Source organism: Chiloscyllium plagiosum, chromosome 6, assembly GCF_004010195.1.
Source record: "Chiloscyllium plagiosum isolate BGI_BamShark_2017 chromosome 6, ASM401019v2, whole genome shotgun sequence".
NCBI lineage: Eukaryota > Metazoa > Chordata > Chondrichthyes > Orectolobiformes > Hemiscylliidae > Chiloscyllium > Chiloscyllium plagiosum.
The window spans coordinates 56698614-56716437 of NC_057715.1; the positions used below are offsets into that span (position 1 = coordinate 56698614).

The 17824-nt window shown below is 40.3% G+C and overlaps 1 protein-coding gene across 19 annotated transcripts in view; it reads left to right on the plus strand.

Annotated features, from left to right (window-relative positions):
- The window catches only part of picalma (phosphatidylinositol binding clathrin assembly protein a), a 154779-nt gene that overhangs the window by 96818 nt on the left and 40137 nt on the right, over positions 1 to 17824 (plus strand). For 9 of the 19 annotated variants that reach the window (XM_043691581.1, XM_043691589.1, XM_043691590.1 and 6 more), the window contains exons 13-15: positions 4502 to 4648; positions 4769 to 4852; positions 12169 to 12249. The exons of 5 other annotated variants lie outside the window; for them this stretch is intronic. In XM_043691581.1, the coding sequence (XP_043547516.1) occupies positions 4502 to 4648; positions 4769 to 4852; positions 12169 to 12249 (312 nt within the window). The remainder of the gene's footprint in view (positions 1 to 4501; positions 4649 to 4768; positions 4853 to 12168; positions 12250 to 17824) is intronic. 5 more of the 19 variants (XM_043691592.1, XM_043691593.1, XM_043691595.1 and 2 more) reach the window with 3 other exon arrangements.

A 17824-nucleotide genomic window follows, 5' to 3' on the forward strand; every position in this document is an offset into this window, starting at 1 on the left:
GTTGTACAAAGAGGCTACTGTAAGAAGTGTACTTCAGGATTTCATTGTCACCTTGAACTGTGCTACTGCGGTTGCTAATATAAGAGGCTATTTTCGCCGTCACCAGTTTCGGTTGTTATTTGAACATGATCCCACACCAGTTAATCAGATTCTTGGAGAAATTTGTTATGAAAATCTATTTTTCCAAGCTTACCAGAAAGTAGGAACCTTAAGAATGATTTGGTCTATCAGCTGCAGTACCACAATTGTTAAATACTCTTCAACAGCCAGTGCCGTTTCCCCCATGAATGCAGCTTGTGTTGTTTTTGTGATCATTTCTTTTCACAGGTGTTTGGTTGAGATAATTATGTGTTTTCAAACACATTTTAGGCATGTGGGTTGTGGTTGTGGATGTCATGTTTCTTGCCCATCTGTGGTGAAGGAGTTGATGTTCATGTTACATTGAGCACCAAAGAATTTGATGATTTTACAGTCTTTGGGTGGAGACAGTTGTGTCCTGAAGGAGTATCTGAAAGCAGCAAATGTATTCTGTACAGCTCGCAATGATCCTTGGGAATTGTACATGTTAATAGATAGTTTGTACTAAGAAGCTATCTTTATACAACACAAGCATCCTCTTGGTTTCACCTCACCCTGTGATCTGAACAACTGATAATTAGATAAGCCCTAAGCTCAGCAGAGCGGAGGAGGATTGGTGGCAGTAAGCTACCCAAACCAGGTTAACAGCTTGCAGCAGTCCTATCAGATAATGTGGCAAGATATTGACTGATTTCCGAGGATAAGTAAGAAGTATTCACATTGGTACAGATCTGGAGTCACGTGTACAGGCCAGACCAAGTGAGGATTCCCTTTATTTAAATAAAAAGTTAGCGAATGAGTTAAATTTTTGTCACTTAGTAAAAGCTGTCCTGGTCGCCAAGACTTAATCTTTCAGTTCCAGATTTTATTAATTGAGTAATCATTTTTGAACCCATGTTCCAGAGCATTAGTCTGGGCCTCTGGATTACCAGTCCAGTGGCATTACTACTAGGCAGTCTGGTTTTAACAATATTTACTGTTAATCTATTTTCATCGGCCAATAATGCTTTAGATGCATTCCATCTATAAAATTGGTGTTTTGAAGGGTGGTATGGTGGCTCGGTAGTTAGCAGTACTGCCTCCAAATGCCAAGGACCCTGGTTTGATTCCAACCTTGAATGACTGTGTGGAGTTTACGTCTTCTCCCCACATTTGCAGGGATTTTCTCCAGGTGCTACGGTTTCCTCCCACAGTCCAAAGCTGTGCAGGTTAGATGGATTGGCCATTCTAAATTTCCTTGTAGTGTGTAGGGATGTAAAACCATGGTAAAATTTACTAGAGTGGGGTGCTCTTCGGAGGATTGATGCAAACTTGATGGGCCAATTGGCCTCTTTCTGCTCTGTAGAGATTCTAGACTTGTTTTAACCTGGATGTAGGTTTGCTCACTGAGCTGGAAGGTTAATTTCCAGACATCTTTAGTGGGCCTTCGGGTGAAACACTGTTGAAGATTCCTGCTTTTTCTTTATATGTTTGGGTTTCTTTGGGTTGGTGATGTCATTATCTGTGGTGTTATCATTTCTTCTTTTTCTCAGGAGGTGATAGATGGGGTCAGACTTGATGTGTTTGTTGATAGAGTTCCAGTTGGAATGCCATGCTTCTAGGAATTCTTGTCCCGATTGAAGTGGTGTCCTTCCTTATCTGTATGTAAGGATACTAGTGAGAGAGGGTCATGTTGTTTTGTGGCTAGTTGATATTCATGTATCCTGGTGGCTAGTTTTCTGTCTGTTTATCCAATGTAGTGTTTGTTACAGTTCTTGCACAGTATTTTGTAAATGACATTAGTTTTGCTTGTTGGTCTTTCAAGTTCATTAGCTGCTGTTTTAGTGTGTTGGTGGATTTGTGGGCTACCATGATGTCAAGGGGTCTGAGTAGTCTGGCAGTGATTTCCGAGATGTCTTTGATGTAGGGGAAAGTGGCTAGGGTTTCTGGGCGTGTTTTGTCTGCTTGTTTGGGTTTGTTGCTGAGAAATCGGCAGACTGTGTTCATTGGGTACCCATTCTTTTTGAATACACGGTATAGGTGATTTTCCTCTGCTCTGCATAATTCCTGTGTGTTGCAGTGTGTGTTGGCTTGTTGAAATAATGTTCTGATGTAGCTTCATTTTATCCCTGCTACAACCTTAATGCCTCTGTGCTATACAAAGGTTTAGTTTTTCCATTCAATGGGGAGGACCATTTTGGACATATTATGGCAAATCTCTCTTGTATATTCTAGTGATACACTCAAGAACATTGGAGGAGATCTGAATTTTCTTTTGGGAATAGGCTGAATGAATCGATGAAAATTATTGTGCAAAAATGTCTGAAACTGATATAATAATTGTGGAATGAGCCATCAGTTAATGGCCCAAAATGGTCAGCATTAGAACGGAGGGTGGAAAACAGGAATGATTTCAAGTAGAAAAAGTGATGATACTTTAAGGAAAAAGTGTTTGTATTGGAATCCGTAGATAAAGATGTGCCCCAAGGAGGTATAAGTGACAACAATTACTAGCACCTGCTATCTGAGAAAATGAGTGGTGGTTATTATCTTAGAGAATCCAAATACCATTGTTTTTAGTCAATTTACTCATGATTAAACATTTTAACAAATGATTAAATTAGCAGCTGAGTCAAACTACAATTTTCAAGAGGCCAAAATTCCATTTTGTGACACCAACAGGGGGAAAAAGAACTGCAATAATGTGATCATACATGTGTCTGGAGTTCTTGCTAGTTTAGTGCAAGTGCTGATGATGGACATTCATTCTGTACAAATTCATACTTGAACAACATTAGCAAAATTTGACAGCTAGTCACTGGAATTCCTTTCCAAATAGTATATTCATATCTCCAGTGGTCAGTTAGACACTTGCACCTGGGCAACATTCAAAGAATATCAATGTGTTGGAATACCAAGTGAAATTGGGGGATTAGGAAATAACAACATGGTAATGTATGTGTGCTTATTTAATTACACAGTTTTGTTATTTCACTACTCCGGTTTCATTTTTAAAACTAGCTTCAGTTTCTCCTGAATGATCACCCAGATAAGTTGGGCTTGACAGCAGAATGTATCTGGGCATTGGTGCAAGAATTAATTCTGTATATTTTACTTTTCTCAGATTTGACTTGATGCATGTCAAATTATAAAATATTTTGAATGTATTGCAGCTAATGAATGAAGGTTTACAAAAAAAAATCCTAACCAATGCAGCAGTATGAGAATTCATTTTTGTCAGACTCCCAATACATTTGGAATAATACTCTGAAAGATTCAGCGGGAGATTGGGTTGCACTGAGTATCTAGCTATCAAAATTCCTTTTGGTTTAATTATATGTTAGCTTAATTGCAACTTGACTCTATGCTGAAGCAACTGTTAGTAATACTGTAATGAGGGCACTTCAGGATGCTATTTGTGATTTTTTTTTTAAAAAGAGTTCTTTTAACATAAGAATGTAGGAGATGTTGGTTAAGTGCTGAGGTTCTTAATTTGTTATTGCTGAATGGCTGATCAACAATTGGCATCTTTATATCATGCAATATTTACAAATAGTTTAACATACACAGGTTATGAAGATTTGCAGTTATGACTGTGTAGTTTTGATGTTGAACTCTGGTAGCAATGACAATGTTCTGCTTATTTTAATTTAAAGCTGCTACTGTGAGAGTTGCACTGAAATTTGTGAATGTTATTTCCAAGGTAGTTGGATTTGGCTAGCACATCAAATTATGCACGTGATAAGTTGAAGCCAATGCATGTTTGCTCTTTTTTCAGTCAAAGTTGGTAGTCACTTTTTTCTTGTACCTGTGATACTTGTTTTTCTTTACACTGTGCTGTCGCTATGTGTGAGGAAGGGAAAAAGAAGAAGAACTGTTGCCTCCCTAACCTTTCCCCTTTTGTTTTGGACAGAGGAATTTCTCTTAAGTTTAACATTGAAACATAATAAGTTGCAGCATAATTCTTTACCAAAGGAGGACTGAATTTGATGCAAATGTGTTGATCCAAATGTGTACGGTTTAAGAATTTCCATTGCTGGTCATGCATGGTGAAACAAGAACAAGGAACTGTGAATGGAGCAACTTCCAGTATTTATGCTCTTGTTTCTGTGTCTGAACAAACTGTCTTAAAGGATATAACATGTTTATGGGAACAGTTTGAAATTTCCAGGAATATTGAGTATATGTATACTTTGTAACTAGAGCCTAGTCTGTAGAGCTTATTACGCTGATGTCATTGATAATGTAATTTTTAGACTTGGGATTGAAATTTGCTAGTACTGGCAAACAGTTTCACAAATTTAGCAAGAATAAGGCTCCAGAGTTGAAGTGTTCAAATATTGAATGTATGTCCGTTGACTACAATGGTTTTTCTGTCTTGTGACCTGATTTGTTTTTTTGCTTTTCCTTGTTTTATTGCTTTCTTCACTGTTACTGCTTATAGATCCTTTCTCCTCCTCTGATGCTGGTGATGAAGTCATTCCAAGTTTAAATCCTTTTCTTACGAAAGCTGATGAAGTTCTAAATACCACTGTCGCCTTCTCAGATGGTGTGACCTTTACTTCTAGGACGCATAGCCATGAAATGTTTGGTAAAGACCTACCTATTTAGTTATATTCTCTACCAGGACCAATTAAAATTTACTGTTAGAACTTATTTAGTACTTCAAGAATTTGAATCTATGAAGACATGCGATTTCTTGATTCTCCAGATCATTTCAATCCTTTTACTGAGCCAAGTTCTACTGTTGCCACAAAATATGAATACACTCCTCGGATTGACCGTTTTGTCTCAGGTATTCCGATGGAAAGATTTTCCAGTACAATATCTATGTTTTCTGCTTTAAGAAAACATAGCACAATACTTTGAAAAGTAATAAAAAGAATGTTTTTTCTTTAAGAATGAAGTAGTTGAGCTAGTCTTGTCCTTCTGATTGAGTAATCCAACTTATACAGACATTATTCAGTAATGTTCTGTACATATTAATTTATATCAGAGGTTAAAAAAAAATTTCAAGTAGGTCAATTCTTAAGAATTTGTTCAGTTTATTGACATTATTTGGATCATTCATTATTTGCAGATTTTTCATTACATTTATTCACTAGTATACTGTTTGTGTGTCTTTACAGGAGGTGATATACAATTTTTCCTTAACTCAATAAAAAGTGATCTGTCAAAACTTCATTATTTTAGATTCACTTTATTTCTTCTGGAAAACTCTTGTAATTTACATACACATAGTATGCATTTCCAAGAACAAGCTACAATGATAGCACCCAGCATTATCTTTTTCAATAAATGATATGCCGTTTGACAATGGAAATATGCTGTACGTGCCATTTTCCATACAAATTTGACTCATTGATATTGGATGATTGCTGGAAGAGTTGCTTTCAGAGAGGCAATATAATTAGTCAGATTCCTGGCTTGAGCCATTCTAATTAGCACCCAGGGAAGTTGCAGAAAATATTATTGATTTTCACAATTTTGGAAAACCCCTGCCTCCTGCTGTAGTTACGAGAGAGCAAGGAACTCCTCCAACTTCAGTTTGACATGTACCTCTTGCACCTAGAAGCAAGATTGGTCTTCCAACTGTGCATGTAAGTCATTCGGAATAAGTTCTGTTTAGATCTTTATCTAGGATTAGGGAAACATCAATTTGCAAGGTAACTTATTCCCTATTCCTAACTTAACCCTATTCCTAAGTGAACAACAGGCCAGGTTAACCAAAGTAAGCACATGATTCTAACTAAAAGAATTGCTAATAAGCAGAATTGTATTGTCTTGTCTTCCAAAATTTCTGAATTCCAAATAGTAAGAAAATAGTTCCTTATATTTCAGAAGTTGTACTATACTGTGAGGAATAGCTTAATGTAGAAATAATTTGCTTCTGAGTGGTAAATAAAGAGTGGTTACTTTAAAAATATTATATATTTTAAGTGTCACTGTGGCACTCTTAAATACTTGGGTTTTTTTCTAGTTGTTTGTTTATCCCTGACACAAGAAATATTCATTACCCAAGTTCATTGTAACCCAGAGACTATTACTACTCAGTTTACTCTTGAAATTTAGCTGAAATTTTCATATTCTGTATGACTATACATGTTTTTAGAAAAACACCCCGGAAGTTTTATTTTATGCTGTCTGGATTAATTGTCACTTTTTCATGGTTCCCCTTGAAAATTGAATTTGTTAAACTAAATGATTGTATGGTTTAAGACTTTTATAGAAGTTATTTCAGGGAATTGGAATAAATTTCACCATGCAGGTTGAAGGTGTGTATTGTCAAATGTTACATTCCCTTTCAAAACTATCATCAATCTCTGAAAAATCCTTTTTCCTATTGTTCTTCAACCTATCTGCAATCTCTCTGTCCCAGTGAAACTCCTCCATCATACTGTCTGTACACCTACCTATCCCAGTATTCCTCGGCTAAATCTCTGCACTTGAGTTTCTCCCCTTTTCTTCAGAGCAAAGCTCACCTAATCTCTTTCTTCAAACTCCATTCAGACAGTATGGATAGCAAATCTACACCCTGCAGTTCTCAACTGGCCACCATCCCCTTTGAAGGGGTAGACATTTCTTAGTGTCGCCCTTACACAGTACAGCCCCAGCTTCCAATTTTCATAGGTATTTCAGCATCTCAAGGACTCATGGTTCTTGGCTCCTTGTGTGGTTTTGAGCCGGAGTCTGAATTCCGGGATCTTGTGAAGCGTAAATTCTAAAGGTATCAACAATGGCTTTTCCGTCTCTCTCCATTCCAACTCTAAGCTAACTCATAACCCCCATTGATTTCCCATAGCACCTCATACCCTCCATGTCAACTCATACCCACAGTAACGTTGCCTATTAGATTCCATGCCTGCTTAAAGATGTTGATTAACCAAAGTCCGTAGTCTTCTCCAGCTGTCAAAACATCCTGCACAGAGATTATCTTTGAGTTCACAGAATTGTTACAGCACCAAAGGAAACTTCTGAGGAAGATATATCAGAGCAATAGGAGACGTTCAGCCGAGTAAAAGTGAGACTGCAGACCCAACATCTTCATGTAAATGTGAAGCATGAGACCAACGATTGCAGAGAACCCTGAATGTGAAGGGATGCACAAGTTTGGATAAGAAAAAAATGGAAGCTTATGGTAGATACTCACAGCTCAAAAAGCTGATGTTCTAGGGAACTATAGAAAATGTCGGAGCTTACTTAACAAAGAAATTAGGTGCACAGAGAAAACATGACAAAATAATAGTGGGTATTGTCCAGAATTAATCCAATGGCATTTTAGAAGTATTTTAGAGATCAGAAAATAGTAAGAGTCTATTAGGGACCAAAGTAGCAATCTGTTTTTGAGCCTGAATATACAGCTGATTTTAAATGACTACTTGTATCTCTATTCCAAATAGAGAAGGACAGTGGAGGTTTAAAAATCTGGGAAATAGTAGTCTGATAAATCTGAACAAATTAGCTTTGAGAAGGTAATATCAGTTTTAACAGGCTTAAAAGTGGTTAAATCTCAGGCCCAGTTGAGATGCATCCTGAACTTGTGGGAGGAGAGTGTAGGAGCTCTGATGTTAATTTTCAAATCTTCTGTGGCCACAGAGGGTACCAGGATGCTGGAGGACAGCTAATGTGTGCCGTTATTTAAGAAGATGAAAAAGCCATTTGTCAGGCTTGCCTTCATTGGCTAGGTCTTTGAGTATAGGAGTTGGGAAGTCATGCTGAGATTGTGCAGGACATTGGTTAGGCCTCTTCTGGAATACGGTGTCCAGTTCTGGTTATCTAGTTCTAGGAAGGATATTATTAAGCTGGAGAGGGATCTGAAGAGATTTAGGAGGATGATGCCAGGCTTGGAAGGTTTGAGTTGTAAGGAAAGGCTGGATAGACTGGGATTTTTCTCATTGGAGCGTAGGAAGTTGAGAGGTGACCTTATAGAGCTTATAAAATAATGAGGGGTATAGATAAGGTTAATGGTAGTTGTCTTTGCCGAGGATGGGGAATTTCAAGACTAGGGAACACATTTTTAAGGTGAGAGGATAGTGAGTTAAAGACATGAGGGGTGATTTTTTTTTTAGACAGGGTGGTTAGTGTGTGGAATGAGCTTCCTGAGGGAAGTGGTGGATATGGGTACAATTACAGCATTTAAAATACATTTGGATAAATTAATGAATAAGAAACGTTTGGAGGCATATGGACTAGGAGCAAGCAGGTGGAATCATCTTCAGCATGGACTGGGTGGACCGAAGGGTCTGTTTCTGTGTTGTATGACTCTATAATTCTAAGGATTGTAGGGATAAACCAGTAAATTACAGACCAGAAAATCTAACATCTGTGGTAGGAAACCTATGAAAGAAATTCTGAAGGACAGAATTAATTGCCAGAGTCCTGATGAAGGGCTTTTGCCCGAAACGTCGATTTTCCTACTCTTCGGATGCTGCCTGACCTGCTGTGCTTTTCCAGCACCACTGTAATCTAGACTCTGATCTCCAGCATCTGCAGTCTTCACTTTTGCCTAGAATTAATGCCACTTGAGCAATAAGGATTAATCAGGGTTGGCCAGTATAACTTTGTCAGGGGAGATCATGTCTAACATTTCATTTGAATTTAACTGGTTGGGTGTGTAGTTGATGTTGTATATGTCGACTTCAGTAAGGCTTTTGGCAAGGTCTCATTTGGCAGGCTGGTTGAGACATTAAGAGCCCATTGGATTCAGGACAGTTTAGTGAATTGAATCCAAAATTGGCTTAGTGGCAGGTAGTAGAGGATGCTGGTTGGAATGTTTTTGTGACTGCAGTCATGTGTCTGTCTGTGTACACTAATTATCGCAACATGAGTGTGGGAGCTGTGATCACTAAGTTCATAGAAAACGCAAAAATTGGTGATATTTAAATAGGGAGGAAAGCCTTGGACTACAGGACAGTGTCAATGGGCTAAACAGTGGCAAATAGAATTTACTTCTGAAAAGTGTGAGGGTGATTCATTTTGGGAGGCCTAATAAGGCAGGGGAGTATATGTTGCTTAGAAAGTACAGAAGATCAGAGGGACCTTTGTATATATCCACAAATCTTTGAAAGCAACAGAAAGGTGATTAAGAAAGCATATAGAACAAAAAAACAAAGAAAATTTACAGCCCAGGAACAGGCCCTTCGGCCCTCCAAGTCTGAGCCGATCGAAATGTCCTGTCTAAACCTGTCGGTCAATTCCTAAGCAATTGTATCCCTCTGCTCCCCACCTACTTATGCATCTGTCCAGACGCATCTTAAATGAATCTACCGTGCCTGCCTCTACCACCTCTGCTGGTAACGCGTTCCAGACGCTCACCACCCTCTGTGCGAAGTACTTGCCGCATGTATCCCCCTTAAACTTTCCACCTCTCACCTTGAAAGCATGACCTCTCGTCATTGAATCCTTCACCCTGGGAAAAAGCTTGTCTCTATCCACCCTGTCTATACCCATCACGATTTTGTAAACCTCAATCAGGTCCCCCCCTCAATCTCCTTTTTTCTAATGAAAATAAACCTAACCTACTCAACCTCTCTTCATATGGGTTACTTGTCTTTTAATAGTCAAGATGTTAAATACAAGAGCTGTGTTGTCGAACCTTTGACTAGTAAGCATATCTGCGCTAGTTCTCCAAATGAGCAGTTCACTGAACATGTCGCCATTGATTTAATATAAAAGCTTGAGCAGATTGATCCATACTTGGTGGGATTCAGAAGAATGAAAGGTGATCTTTATAGAAGTATAAAGTTCTGGCAGTGTTTGGAAAAGTGTGGGCAGGGGAAGAACCAGAACTAGAGGGCATACTTTTAAAATAAATGGTCTCCCATTTAACATTTGAAATGAGAAATTCCTTCTGAAAATTGATGTTTGGATGTTCAATCATTTTATATACTCAAGACTGAGTTAGCCAGACTTTGGACTGACCTTTTCCACAGCATTATCTACATTCACTCTCTGTTCTTTCCAAGGAATTCCGTATTTGCAACCATTTTTACTCTTATCAGTATACTGTCATTCATCTCTACACCAAATTGCAAGTGCTTCATCTGTCTATCTGTGACTTTTGATGCCCAACATTTTTTTTTGTCAAATGCTCTTAAGCCATCTATTTCACACAATTCCCAGGAGGAAAAACAATAAAACTAGCAAATTACATATAACGGTCTGATTTGTATACTCAAAAATGGAGCTCCAGTATAACTAATACATTCATTTCCTGGTAATTTTTTTTAAAAAATCATCTGGGGCTCAATTGGTTACACTCTTGCTTTTGGGTTGTAAGGTTCTGGGTTCAAGTTCCAATTTCAGACTTGAGTGCAAAAGTCAAGGCTGACATTCCAGTACACAATAATGGGTGTGCTGTACTGTCTTTTCAATGAGATGCTAAACTGAGGGTTTGTTTGCTGGTTTAAAAAAATTAATTTGCCTATTCTAAAGACAAGTAAGGTATTCAATTATTATGAAAAGTGTTACATAAATGCAAGTCTCTGCACTTTTTTAAAAACTGTTTTCCCTCTGGCGTTGCAACGAATATGATGAGAATTTATCTGTAGCAATAACTGTCTCCTGCATTGTCACTTCGAGGATCCCATCAGTATCTATTGTTACTGCCCATCACTTTGTCTAAATGCCTTCAGTGCTATCATCTGTAGATATGTAGCTGATTTCCACATGTACACTGAGCACTAATCCCTTTTGACCTAACTGTCTTTGTGATAAATCACATGACACCAGATTGTAGTCAAACCGGTTTATTTGAAAGTACAAGTTTTCGGAGCGTAGCTACCTGATGGAGCTGATTTTTAACTGATGTCATGTGATTTTTAACTTTGCCTACCCCCAGTCCAACACCGGCACCTCCACATCATGTCTTTGTGATGTTTAGAGTACTGTACTTTTGCATCATCCAGTCCAGGATGAGTCAAAGTTTTTTGAAGCTGAACACCATGTTCAATTGAAATGAATACACCTGTTTCTAAATTCTTCACGACTTTGCTCCACACTTAGGTTACAATATTTTTCCAGTGTTGTCTATCACCTCCTGAATTGTGTTTGTGTTGTGCTTGACTACTGTTGTGTAGTTTTATCAACTCTTTGCACCTTTGTTTCAGAGTCTCAAGTTGTCAGAGTTCAAATGAAGCTCACTATTCAAAATACCTTTTTATAACAAAAACTAAATCTTACGTTTGATCAAATTTTTTCTCATGTTGGTTTCTTTTTTTTTTCAGTACATTTGTTTGAGGCTCCTTTGAGCATTTATTGTGTTTTAAATATGTTCTGAACGTTATTTTCTCAACTAACACAAGCAAAAATATGAATCAAACATTATTTGTTGAACTTTGTTATCTGCAAATTACTGTTTGTCAGCATAAGTGTTGAAAGTTCACAAGTTGTTGTTTGGAGGTGAAGTGTTACATGCATTAAGATGCAAGGTTTTCATTTTGATTTCCATTTTATTCATCTCTCTGTCTGTCTTTGGTTCTTGTTTTTGATTTGGTGAAGAAATGAATATTTTGCTCTTTCTTTACTATAGAAATCTCAATCAAATATTTTCTCAATTGGCTTTACCTGATTTTTGATTGTTTATTTCAACAAAATAACTTTAAAGATTGTATTTAAAACAAAATATCAGACTTCCTTTTGTTTCCAATTTAGATGAGTACATGTATGTTCTGTGCTGTGTTGTCATGTGTTTGGGTGTTTACTGTTGAGCTTTGGCAGTTTTAAAATGGTGGAGAGGAGGTGAATCACATTTTGAGTCTGAGACCTTTTTTACTTTGTACATGTGAAAATATGCCAAAACGCAGTCAGCTAAAATAAGCTTCTGAACTGTTTTGTCAGTAGTTTGGTGTATTCAATGAAAGTACTCATTACTGTTTAGGAGTTACCTATCAATGTCTTGATGTCTAAAACAAAAATGGAATTGTAGTTATAGGTTAATAATTTGCTTTTTAAAAAAAAGCTGAAAAATGTCTTTGTGGCTTAGTTAGCTTACTACATCCAACTAACAATTAATTGGCCTTCTCTCTGTCTTATTTCTACTTATCTTCAATCCTCTGCAAAGTAACATCTACTTATTTTTCTGTCCTATTTCTTTGCACATTTATCTGTCAGATTCCTTCTGTGGTCCTCCAGCCTATTCTAATGCTTCCCAGTTTAGAACTGAGCCCCCTGCTGTAGCTGGTCTATTTGCAGGTAGGTTTTTTCACAGCTGCTTGTTTCAATGCAGTAAGGTGTAATTTTTTTTTCTTTATTGTGTGCTGAATTTCTGTATGTTTTCATTTACATGTGAAATAGTATCTCAAAGGTTCTTGACATATTTTGGACAATGTGATACTTAAAATACGTTATTTAAGTACTGTTTTGGTCGTCCGAGTCATACAACACAGAAACAGACCGTTAGGTTGGCACAGATGAGTTGGACCAGATATCCCAAATTGACCTAGTCCTATTTGTCAGCATTTGGCCCATATCCCTCTAAACCATTTTTATTCATATACCAGAAAGCTTGTACCTTATCCCCTAAATACATTCACCCAGTGATGCTGAACAACATGGGAAAACCAAACTTGAGGCATTAGGTTTTATGTGTTGTACTTAGCTTACAGTATTTGCACTTTACGCAGCTATTCAGGGAACAAATTATGAACCAATTCTTCCACAGTTCTAATCTAAACTTACTCTGCAATATGCTTTCATCAGTAAGGTAAAACTGAATTGTTACACCAAATAAGAGTGTGGCAAGAAAAACCTCTTGACTTCTTGAGAAAAGATATAAATTTACACACCAAATTGTTACTGATTGCAGTCAGAAGATTTTCCTCTTGCTGTATACAAACCTCTCTAATTGACTTGATCTAAGGTAGCAAAATAGTGTGGCTACAAGAGCATGTCAGAGGCTAGGAATTCTGTGTGTCAAATAGCTTAATACCTGTCTTCCCAAACCTGTCCACCATCTACAAGGCCCAAATCAAGCGTATAATGCAATACCCTCTACTTGCCTGGGTGATTGTAGCTCCATCAGTCTAGACTTGTCACCATGCAAGGCAAAACATCCTGCTTGATTGGCACCCCATCTACCATCTTCACCACTCTCTTCCCTTCACCAGTATAGTAGCCAGCAATGTTTATCATCTACAAGATGTACTGTACCTATACCAGCTAGAAGCACAACAGCAGATGCATGTGAACACCATCCGAAAGTTCTCCTTCAAGCTACCCACCTTCCTGACTTGGGACTAATATCCCTGTTCCTTTACTGGCACCATGTCACAATCCTGGAACTCCCTTCCAAATATCCTGGAACTCCCTTCCAAATATCCCTATGCCCAGTGGATTGAATGGTTTAAGAAAACATCCCATCACTGTGTATTCCAGGGTATGGGCAATAAATCCTGACCCAGCCCTTGACACCCACATCCCAAGAATTAATGTTGTTTTAAAATCTACATTGAGTTTTATTGCTTTAACTTGGTGACTAACTATGTATTTGCAGAAGAGGGTGCTTTTACGGCTTGATTTTTAGGGAAGCTCAGATCCTTGTGCAAAATGATAAAGGCAACAGTATTTCATTGTTCAGGTTTACACTGCAAACATATTAGATTGTGCTAGTACCTCACTGATAATGGTCATGCAATGATGCAATCATAAATAGAAATTGAAGTAGATAATTTAGATGAATGTGAGAAAATAGGTGCAATTTTCCCAGGCCCAGAATGACTTTGGCTACAGTGAGAAACACCTGAGAAATTGAGCAAGGTCAAGATAGTGAGTGATGAGAGGGCTATTCATGGGGATTATCAATTATTATCACTCTCATTCCTACCTAAACTCACATCATTGATATCCAGGCTCCCATTCTACCATTCATTGAATGGAAATTGAGTACTCATACGTAATTTGAAGCAAGTACATACCGACTCCAATTTGCTGCTTGCTCCTCCTGACCTTCATCTTGAATAGCCAGTATCAACATCTCCGGGTCCATTCCATGGTCAATGATTGAATGCACATTCACTTTGCATTACCTGAATGCCTACAGTGGCCCTGCCTTCCCTGTTAGCATTTTGCTCCCTCAGCCAGACTAACAGACTTCAGTACTTGAATAAAAGCAAAATATTACAGGTGCTGGAAATAAGATATAATGGCAAAGTGCTGGAGAAAATCGGGATGTCTGCCAGCATTGATGGAGAGAGAACAATGTTAACACTTTGAAGCCATTATGACTGCAAAATTGAAATGAGCTCAAAAGTGATGGTTCTTTTACCAGTGACAGAGGGGGAGGAGGAACAAATGAAATAAATGGGGAGTGTGTCCAGAGCAAAAGACAAAGTCAAGATGATATGAGAAAGCAGTGATGAATATGTAAAATGGATGTAAATGTTAGCTGTGAAAAGGAGAAAGGGGAACATTTTTGCTGAGAGTACGCCAACAAGACACACGTAAGCCTGACTGGGGGAGAGTGGAGTTGGATGAGAAATGGGAGAACAGGTGTCATTCTTTGAGGTTGTAGAAGTCAAAGTTGTGTCGTAAGTGCTGGAAACAGTGTTCCAGCTATTTTGTTTTTTCGTCTGTATGAACTTCTGAGGTCTGTGCTGGCCAACAACTTCCAGAACTACAAGTCAGTGCTACAGTGGTGTTGGCATGCTGATGACTGCATGGACCTTTTGGAGCAACTGGCTGCATGCACAGACACACAGCTTAGAGGAAATGTTGGCTGTAAAATAGGTAAAATAAGTGCTGTTCCTCCATCTTGTGTTGAGCTATGACTGAACACTGTAGCAAGCCAAGGGGGAAACAAAATGTCTCCCACAGACTGACAGTACATATGGCGTGACTTCCCTTGCAATGCAGACTCCAAACTAGAAAGCTTGTTTTGGTTATCCACAGTAACCAGTCAAGGGAGTGGGCATGTTGATCTATGGCACAGTTCTATATTGATCCCTCATCTGACGCGACGTGAACATTCAGCACGTACAGCACAGGAACAGGCCTTTCGGCCGTCAATGTTGTGCTGAACATGATTTGAAAAATGTGGTGCTGGAAAAACACAGCAGGCCAGGCAGCATCCGAGGAGCAGGAGAATCGATGTTTCGGGCATAAGCACTTCTTCAGGAATGAGGCTGGTGTGCCAAGCGGGCTGAGATAAAAGGTAGGGGGAAGGGAATTTGGTGGATGGGGCGCTGGTCAGGGTCTGGCAATGGAGGAGGCCAAGGACCTGCATGTCCTTGGTGGAGTGGGAGGGGGAGTTACTGTTCAGCCACAGGGTGGTTGGGTTGGTTGGTGCGGGTGTCCCAGAGGTGTTCCCTGAAACGTTTCGCAAGTAGGCGGCCTGTCTCCCCAATGTAGAGGAGACCACATCAGGTGCAGCAGATACAGTAAATGAGTAGCCATGGGCACCCGCCTGGGCCGCAACTATGCCTGCTGCTTCGTCGGATATGTGGAACAGTCCATCTTCTGCAGCTACGCTGGCACCACCCCCCACCTTTTCCTCTGCTACATCGATGATTGTATTAGCGCTACCTCGTGCTCCCACGAGGAGATTGAACAGTTCATCCACTTAACTAACACCTTCCACCCCGACCTCAAATTTACCTGGACCGTCTCAGACTCCTCCCTCCCCTTCCTAGACCTCTCCATTTCTATTGACTCAACACAGACATTTACTACAAATCGACCGACTCCCACAGCTACCTAGATTACACCTCCTCCCACCATGCCCCCTGTAAAAACGCCATCCCATATTCCCAATTCCTTTGCCTCCGCCGCATCTGCTCCTAGGAGGACCAGTTCCACTACTGAACAACCCAAATGGCCCCCTTCTTCAAAGACCACAATTTCCCCTCCGACATGGTCGACGATGCTCTCCATCGCATCTCCTCCACTCCCCGCACCTCTGCCCTTGAACCCCGCCCCTCCAATCGCCACCAGGACAGAACCCCACTGGTCCTCAACTTACACCCCTTATCATCCTCCGTCATTTCCGCCACCTTCAAACAGACCCCACCACCAGGGATATATTTCCCTCCCCGCCCCTATCAGCGTTACGGAGTGACCACTCCCTCTGCGACTCCCTCGTCAGGTCCACACCCCCTATCAACCCAACCTCTACTCCCGGCACCTTCCCCTGCAACCGCAGGAAGTGCAAAACTTGCGCCCACACCTCCCTCCAAGGCCCCAATGGATCCTTCCATATCCGTCGCAAATTCACCTGCACCTCCACTCACATCATTTACTGTATCCGTTGCACCCGATGTGGTCCCCTCTACATTGGGGAGACAGGCCGCCTACTTGCGGAATGTTTCTGGGACACCCGCACCAACCAACCCAACTGCTTCATGGCTGAACACTTTAACTCCCCCTCCCACTCTGCCAAGGATATGCAGGTCCTTGGCTTCCTCCATTGCCAGACCCTGACCACATGACACCTGGAGGAAGAGCGCCTCATTTTCCATCTAGGAACCCTACCCCACCTTATCTCAGTCCCAACCCCCGGATTCAGCACCGCCCTCTTGACCTGCAATCTTCTTCCCGTCCTCTCCGCCCCCACCCCCTCTCCGGCCTATCACCCTCGCCCTCACCTCCTTCCACCTATCGTATTCCCAGCATCCCTCCCCCTACCTTTTTATCTCAGCCCGCTTGGCACACCAGCCTCATTCCTGAAGGAGGGCTTATGCCCGAAACGTCGATTCTCCTGCTCCTCAGATGCTGCCTGGCCTGCTGTGTTTTTCCAGCACCACATTTTCCAGGAGTCCTCACTTTCTCCTGTGCTGAACATGATGCCAAATTAAACTAACCCCATCTGCCTGCCCTTGGTCCATATTCTGCCATTCCTTGTATATGCATGTGCCTATCTAAAAGTCCCTTAAATGCTCCATTCCTATCTCCCTCCACCAGCACTCCTGGAAGTGTGTTCCAAACTCCGACCATGCTCTGTTTAAACAAACTTGCCCCTTCCATCGCCTTTGAACTTTTCCCCCTCTCACCTTAAATGCAATGTCCCCTGGTATTAGACATTTTAGCTCCATGAAAAAAGTTCTGACCATTAATCCTATCTATGCATCTCAACTTTATAGACTTCTATCGAGTCTCCCCTTGGCCTTTGCCACTCCAGAGAGAACAATCTGAGTTTTTTTAGCCTTTCCTTGTAACTCATTTTCTAATCCAGACAGCATCCTGGTAAATCTCTTCTGCAACCTCTCAAAGCTCCACATCTTTCCTGTAATGTGGTGGCCAGAATTGAATGCAGTACTTGCATGGTCTGGCATAACCAGACTTGTAAAGCTGCCACATGATATCCTGATCTTGTACTCACTTCCCGATCAATAAAGGTCTTCACCACCCTGTCTACTTGCGTGGCCTCTTTCAGAAAGGTATAGACTTGAACCCCAAGATACCTCTGTATATCAATGCCTTTCAGGGTCCTTCCATTAATTGTATATTTCTTAACATTTGATCTCCCAAGTGTAGCACCTCACACTTGCCCAGATTAAACTCCATCTGTTATTTCTCTGCCCATTATCTGCAACTGACCAATACCCCACTGTCTCCTTTGACAACCTTCTACACATTCCATGGCTCCACCAATCTTTTGTATTCAAAGTTTGTGCAAAGATTTGTAGCTCAGGGGCTCGTTGTTGTGGTTCTGTTCGCCGAGCTGGAAGTTTTTGTTGCAAACGTTTCGTCCCCTGGCTAGGCGACATCATCAGTGCTTGGGAGCCTCCTGTGAAGCGCTTCTTTGATGTTTCCTCCGGTGTTTATACTGGTCTGT